Source organism: Sprattus sprattus (assembly GCF_963457725.1).
Source record: "Sprattus sprattus genome assembly, chromosome: 10".
Taxonomy (NCBI): Eukaryota; Metazoa; Chordata; class Actinopteri; order Clupeiformes; family Clupeidae; genus Sprattus; species Sprattus sprattus.
The window spans coordinates 5,820,829-5,828,262 of NC_137908.1; the positions used below are offsets into that span (position 1 = coordinate 5,820,829).

The 7,434-nt window shown below is 44.5% G+C and overlaps 2 protein-coding genes across 2 annotated transcripts in view; both read left to right on the forward strand.

Annotated features, from left to right (window-relative positions):
- Positions 1 to 224: 224 nt before the first annotated feature.
- LOC308371085 (insulin-like growth factor-binding protein 6) lies at positions 225 to 4,422 on the forward strand (the record flags this gene model as incomplete). The annotated part of the gene is made up of 4 exons (XM_080845874.1): positions 225 to 567; positions 3,859 to 3,896; positions 4,004 to 4,123; positions 4,309 to 4,422. 4 exons carry the CDS (start codon positions 225 to 227, stop codon positions 4,420 to 4,422), a joined length of 615 nt encoding a protein of 204 aa, XP_080702000.1.
- Positions 4,423 to 6,998: 2,576 nt separating this feature from the next.
- The window catches only part of LOC308371100 (phosphatidylinositol 5-phosphate 4-kinase type-2 gamma-like), a gene marked incomplete at both ends in the record, with an annotated part of 10,669 nt that continues 10,233 nt past the window's right edge, over positions 6,999 to 7,434 (forward strand). The window contains one exon of the mRNA XM_080845888.1: positions 6,999 to 7,154. Coding sequence (XP_080702014.1) covers positions 6,999 to 7,154 — 156 coding nt within the window. The remainder of the gene's footprint in view (positions 7,155 to 7,434) is intronic.

A 7,434-nucleotide genomic window follows, 5' to 3' on the forward strand; every position in this document is an offset into this window, starting at 1 on the left:
AGAAGGGGCAGAAGGAGCAAGGACAGCCAGAGAAGAGAAGTAAAGAGAAGAAAAAAGGAGAAAATAGAAGAGAGGACAAGAGAAGTGAAGAGTAGAGGAGAAAAGAGGAGATAAGAGAAGAGAACAGAGCCTTCTAGCTGACTGACATACACTCTTGGTCAGCACTCTCTTGTTTCAGCCTCTTTTTTTGGAATCAGGACTTTGCCTCTGGACAGACCATAATAATGCCTCTGTTTCCCAACCTCCTGACCCTCCTGGTGATCCTGCCCCTCGCAGTGCCAGCCACCTGGGCAGTCATGCCCCGCCACGGGTTTCGCAGGCGCTGCCCCACCTGCGGGGATGCCAAGGGCCGGAGCACCGCGCCGTCGGAGCGCCCAGGGGAGGAGAGCGCCGTGGCGACGGCGCTGGGGCAGGGGGAGCCGTGTGGGGTCTATACCACGAGCTGCGCCAGGGGGCTACGCTGCAACCCCCCGCCGGGCAACCCCAACCCGCTCCAAGCCCTGCTCCAGGGCAGAGGGATCTGCAGCAACCTCAAAAGCGCCACCACAGGGAACCCACAGACCACAGGTAAACACTCCAAAACCCTTAGAGAGAGGGATTGGTAGCTTTTGGGGGGAAAGACGTTTTGAGGTTTGGATCCGCTTTAGGTGGTCATTCTTTCCATCCTTGCAGAGTGAGCGGAGAATGGAATTTTTAGAATGGAATGTTTTCGCCCCACAATCTCATTGGTTACTTTATTTTCACTCCTTTTGACAGCTCTATTGTTTACTTCCTTTCCCCGTCCCAGCGCAGTTTAACCATGTGCTCATGGAAGTGGGGAAGTGCTAGGGAGGAGTGTGTGTGTGTTTGCTCTCTTTAATTCAGCGTTGTGAATCCCACTTGGGTGATGGTCTTTAACCCATGTTGTTCAGTGATTCTTGGTTTACAGTACAGTAGTAGTACAGGTTCAGGTCCGCTTGGTTTAACATTCATCTGAGCCTGACTAAAAACCATATTGACACAGGACAGTCATGTCGACATGCTCTGTGTTTCATTATGTGTTAGAAGTATTTAAATGAAAGTTTCTTTTAAACCTGTTAAGTTTTTCTCATTGTTCTGATTCAATGGACATATTACTGACTCTACCAATGGTTAACAGCAATACTCGGACTGTTACTCGGACTTAACTGTAGTATCTCTGTCTACACAGAAAAAAATAACCCTACAAGATAGACCATTTAAATATTTCAGGTGAAACATCCTACAATCCCTTCATCGTTCTACTTTCTTTACCTGTCAGGCAAACGCATTAAGCTTCATCCCTGAAGTGCTTCACCCTGATTGACCCTCTAATTTTTCCTGCTGTGTTGTATCACTGAACCCACCCATGATTTCCCCTCTGTGGAGAGTTGGCAAGTTCAAGAGACGCTCGTAACCTCGCTGTCTCAGCCTTAAGGAATCCGGGCGATTCGTGTAACTGCGCACAGTCATTGGGTCCTTACATCTTCTGGCTCCACGCAGGGATCTAGTCAGGCTGGTTTGCGGTTCACCCCAGGTAAACTGACATTGTTGGGAACGGCTTAGCTGTAGACAGCTGTGCTTTGGACGATTTAGAGCGTGACTGTGGCTCTGGCTAAGTGCCATGTAAGTGCATACTTTGTGATGGAAGTGTGTGTGTGAGGGGGGGGGGGGGGGTGAGGTGGAGAGGAGAGATTTTTTAAAGAGGGGTGAGAGATGTATTGGATGTGTGTGTGTGTGTGTGTGGGGGGGGTAGATGTCTTAGAGAGGGGTGAGAGATGTATTAGATGTGTGTGTGTGTGTGTGTGTGTGTGTGTGGGGGGGGTAGATGTCTTAGAGAGGGGTGAGAGATGTATTGGATGTGTGTGTGTGTGTGGGGGGGGTAGATGTCTTAGAGAGGGGTGAGAGATGTATTGGATGTGTGTGTGTGTGGGGGGGGGGTAGATGTCTTAGAGAGGGGTGAGAGATGTATTGGATGTGTGTGTGTGTGTGTGTGGGGGGGGGTAGATGTCTTAGAGAGGGGTGAGAGATGTATTGGATGAGCTTGCTGTTGAACATACCACCGGGGGTGCTGTGGCCAACGGAAACACACAGCCACAGCCAACCTGTTAGTGATGCGGACTGAAGGAACGATGAGCCGCTGAAATGGAACGGCGATGAAGTGGCACAGGTGATGACGTGCGTTTCCTCGGCAACGCCGGGCGACACACTCATGCTTGTGTTATGCGTCTGTGGATCGCCATGCTTTTTGGTCAGCAGTGAGCACAGCGAGTCACAAATCAGTTTTATACTCCGACTGTCATTTATGAGGTCGTAACTAATCCAAGGGAGTAGGCCTGTTCAGGAGAAGGTTCATTCAATGGTCTTCAGATATCCAAGAACCGAGTCCTACCCTGGTGTTCCTTAATGGTTCTTTGAACTGAACTGAAGTTGTATTTTCTTTGGCCACAGTCCATTTCAATATTTGATAGTCTATTTAGTTCAGAGCACACTAGAAGATGTATATGTTTTCAATTAACCTTTTTGTCAGAAGAGCAACTCATTCAACTCGACTAAAGTGTTAGTTATGGGCAGGTAATTGTGATGGAAGTGGCTTTTGTTGTGGGTGGGCCGTGCTTGGGGGGAGCAGCAGACATAGTAGCTGGCGTATTTCAAACCCGTAGACAGACACTGGACCGCTGCCTCGGCTGGAATGCTGAATTTGTACTCTCCGCTCAGGAAAGAGTCCACCCTGTTTTACGACGCGGCCGCGCTGCGCTGTCTGTATCTGTTCTTTGCTATGACTGGGCACTCGTGAGAAGAGAGAGAGGAGGAGAGAAAGAGAGAGAGAGAAAGAGAGAGAGAGAGAGGGAGGGAGGGAGAGAGAGGGAGGGAGGGAGAGAGAGAGAGAGAGAGAGAGAGAGAAAGAAAGAGAGAGAGATGAGGAGAGAAAGAGAGAGAAAGAGAGAGAGAGACAGAGAGAGAGGAGGAGAGAAAGAGAGAGAGGGAGGGAGAGACAGAGAGAGAGAGAGAGAGAGAGAGAGAGAGAGAGACACACACAGAGCGAGAGAGAGAGAGAGAGAGATAGAGATGGAGGGAGGAAGAGAGAGGAAGGGGGAGAGGAAGAGAGCAGTCTTATTTAGCTTCAGCTCTCTGTCTTTGGTGGGTGACCCTTTAATGTGTTATTCTGTCATCTAGCTTCAACTCTTTGCCTTAAGTGGGTGACCCTTTAATGTGTTATTCTGTCTGACCCAGATGGTTTAAGAGAGAGGGGGAGAGAGAGAATTGTTGTGTAATGGCTTGGACTTTTGAGGAGAAATAAAGAGTGTGTTATGGGAGTTGAGATGAAGGGAAGAGATGCTTCACCCTTGACACACTTTAAATGGTTTTGTTTTGATGTGGTGTTAACATCTGCGTTAACTGAAGTAACTGCAGCGCTCAGCTTGAATCAGCTGTAAACATCATGCTTAGATCCTCACATGAGTCTGCGATCACACTGCTATTCCGTCATCTGCATACCGGCCACCTGTTGTTGTTGTTGTTTTTAAACAATATGATCCCCTGTAAATGAAGATGGCATTATTTTATGTTTGACAAGGTACATCAGTAGATCGGATAAAGCGTCGCCCTGTCCAAACCAAACAGAATTAATTATTAATAAAGAAATTTGCTAGAATTGGAAGCAGGTGTGCAACGCTCTTAATAGTAACAGAAGAGTTACATTCGTGGTTGCACAATACATTCTTGGCGCAGCAGATGTTGTGGCATTTATCAAATGTCTCCATCTAGAGGTGAATAAATGATACTGCACGCAGTTGGTGGAAATTCTCCTGTTGGGGCTTTTGTTTCATAAGATATAAATGGATTTTTCTTTCTTTTTAGCCTCCCAGCCATCTACACCCAGTGAGGACTATGAAAAGGTAATTGTCATTTTAAATGATTATGTATATGTATATATATTACAAATATTGGACTCTTCCTGATGTGCCATGTCCTCATACATAGTATGTCTTGTGTTTGATTTCAGGGTCCCTGCCGTAAACAACAAAATGTAATCCTCCAAGGTCTGGAGCTAACGATCTTCCAGTCTGATCAGGTCATTTACATCCCCAACTGTGACAGGAGAGGTTTCTACAGAAAGAAGCAGGTCGGTGTAAAAAAAAAAAATAGAAAACAGTGCGATACAGAGCCTGTCTTTTTGTCAGCTTGCTGAGTGAAAATGTCATCATGAAGGGTTATTTAATGTATCTTTATTTATGTTTCCCTTCCTCTCTCCCTTTCTCTCTCTCTCTCTCTCCCTCTCTCTCTCTCTCTCTCTCTCTCTCTCTGCAGTGTAAGTCCTCAAGTAGAACGCATCGTGGCCAGTGCTGGTGTGTGAGTGAATCTGGAGCAGTGAGGCCGTCAAGAACGGCTGAGGATGGCAGTGTTTCCTGTGAGGGTGTGTGATTGAGGAACATTCGCCACAGTGCCCTTGATTTCCTCAGTCGATAGAATGTCTGTCTGTCTGTCAGTCTCTGGATTTGTCCAGCTAAAAAAAAACACAAACATACAATCACATAGTGCCAGACCAACGACATCAAGCCCTCCTGTGTGCAAGACTCCACTTGGTTATGAAGCCAGAAAAGGTCTAATTCGGTCTCATATGGCCTCCTATTGGTTTGATTCAGATGCACATGTTCATGACATTTACTTTGATAGAGTTGTCTGGATAAATATTGTGTAAATATGTTTAGGACAGCTTTTCTTTTACACCAGCAGAAAAACAAGATTTGTCATAAAGAGACACAAAAATATCATCAAATGTATTTACTGAAAGGGCACAGAGGAAGAGGCGAAACTGACACCAGTAGCCAACATGACCTAAACTTGAAATTGGTTTAAAATACATTCGAAACTGACATTTTCAAATACTCAAGTTTTGAATTTTTTCAAAACAAACAGCTAACAAATTGACAAACCTCACACAGAAAGCGACACGCAGATACTACATCGTAAAACATTTCTGAATGTGTGTAAACTCCCACACTGATGTGTGGTATAGAATGAAGACCGATGCAACATAACCAGTATCATCATAGCCATCCAAAACTCTATGGCTCGCTGTGGTGTAACACATAGCAACCAATGCTCTTATCAAGATATGTTTGTATATTTACTTTTTTATAAACCTATAAGTTAAATTGAATTATTTAACAAACTTTGTATTTTTATAATATAATTTTCATTGTTATTTATCTCTTTTGTGTACCTTTTTTTGTACCATGGTGAAATCCCACCTGACGGGGTGAAAACTTTAATGCCATTTGCAAGCTGATAACTGCTGATAAAGACTGATTTTGAATAAATACACATTAAATACGAAACCATGTGTGAGCCAATGCTTTTGTGAATGAAGCCGTACACGTGTTAACACCTGTGTCATCACTCCTCGTGTCGTTAATCCATCGTCTCCGAGAAGCCATACACATTCAAAGGAAATGACCAACAGAGGGGGGAAATAAAGTTTTTGCTGTCTTTTTCTTTGCTGGTCTGTTTATTTTTCTGCGTTTTAAGAGGCACAGATCCCTTTTCTTTTCTGAAAGTGTCATTGTAGCACACATGCATGTCTGTGAAGGAGAATACCTGCACTGCAAAAAATGCCCCTCTAGATTTAAGACAAATAATTACATATTTAAGCAGGATTTTGCTTAAAACAAGCAAATTTGGCTGCCAGTGCGTTAAGCAAATTTGGCTTGTTAAGATTTCTTAAAATAAGTAATATTTGCTTGAAATAGGTAAAAATAACCTTACCAAGAAAGCACTAGGTAAGTACAATTTAGCTAGAAACAAGACCAACTAGATGTTTCATCTCAATATAAGAGTAATAACACTAGGATAGAAAAGCATTTTTTGCAGTGTGGACAAAGGCAAACTTTGTTGAGAGACAGAGCAGGGCTGGAGCCAAGCAACAGTAATCTGAAAATCTCTTTCACATGACAGGGCTGGAGTGAGCAGACTGTTGGCCCTGAATGTTATCATACTGGAACTGAGGCCATAATCATTTTGGAGCAGTGCAAAGATCTTATAAATATATGTCTTTTTTTTTATTATTAATGTTACAACGTCATGCGGTGATGTAGTCACACACACACACACACGAGAATACAAGAATATGCCCACTGGAAATAAAAAGTAATTCTGGGTGGAGGAATGGATCTCAGAAAATCTAATCAAGCTGTTAAGAAATTGAATAAAGCAGACTGAGTGTGTGGGTATGCCTGTGTGTGTGTGTGTGTGTGTGTGTGTGTGTGTGTGTGTGTGTGTGTGTGTGTGTGTGTGTGTGTGTGTGTGTGTGTGTGTGTGTGTGTGTGTTGTGTGTGTGTGTGTGTTGTGTGTTGTGTGTGTGTTGTGTTGTGTATTGTGTGTGTGTGTGTGTGTGTGTGTTGAGCCTGTGTGAGTTTCGAGAGACAGTGAGAGAGAAAAGGAAAGAGAGAGGTCACATGAAAATCAACTGACCACTGGCGTTAGCCATCACAAATTGTCATTCCAGAGGTGCACAAGAATGGAACTGAAACCCTGTCCAAACGCTCTAATGTGACGATGACGCTCACTTAGTCAGGGAACTGGTGAAGGTTCATTCATATTGCGTTATTGACACCTAACGGTTGACAATCAGTCAAACTGGGCCATGCGGAGGACATTTGGGCGGTCCCTCAGCACGCGCTTAGAGACTGACGTCATTTGGCAACTGAGCTGTCAGTGACTGCAAGTTTTTGTTTTGGGTGTTGATTGAACACCTGGGATAAAGCGGGATTAATGCTCCATCCATGAGTTTGGAGTTTGGAGAACATCGTCAGACCCCTCTCTAAGCCAGTGACAAAGTGTAAAGTCGCTACAAGTGGTCGATAGAGAGACACGCGCAAACGATACATTTACCTGGTTGTTGCGCACGGAACGGAAGGAGACAGGTGGCCGTTAGTATCTGACGCAGAGAAATTCCGATTTCTTGAACTCTGAATTTCTCGGGCTTAGTTACCACTGAAATGTCCTCTCCCGGTAAGTCCGGTGGAGCTTCGCACCCCGTGGTTAAGCTCGCTCGAACCAAGAGCAAGAAGAAGCATTTTGTGCATCAGAAAGTGGAAGTCTTCCGGGCAAGCAATCCAGTCCTGAGTGTTCTCATGTGGGGCGTCAATCATGCGGTACGTGGACGTCCTGTCCTGTGTGTTCGCACTGAAGTGATATCGAACTGTTCACAGTCTATGATGGTGATGACGATTGGTGCTGGTGATAATGATGATGATGATGATGATGATAGTAATAATTTGAATCCACGTATTTAAATGTATGTAGCAAACGACAAATAACAAAAGAACAATACAATTTGTGGTGTGCTTGTGTGTGTGTGTGTGTATTTTTCAGCCATATGTAATTTGTGTTACATTTGGTAAGCATGACCTGAAGTGCACCTGATCATGTAAC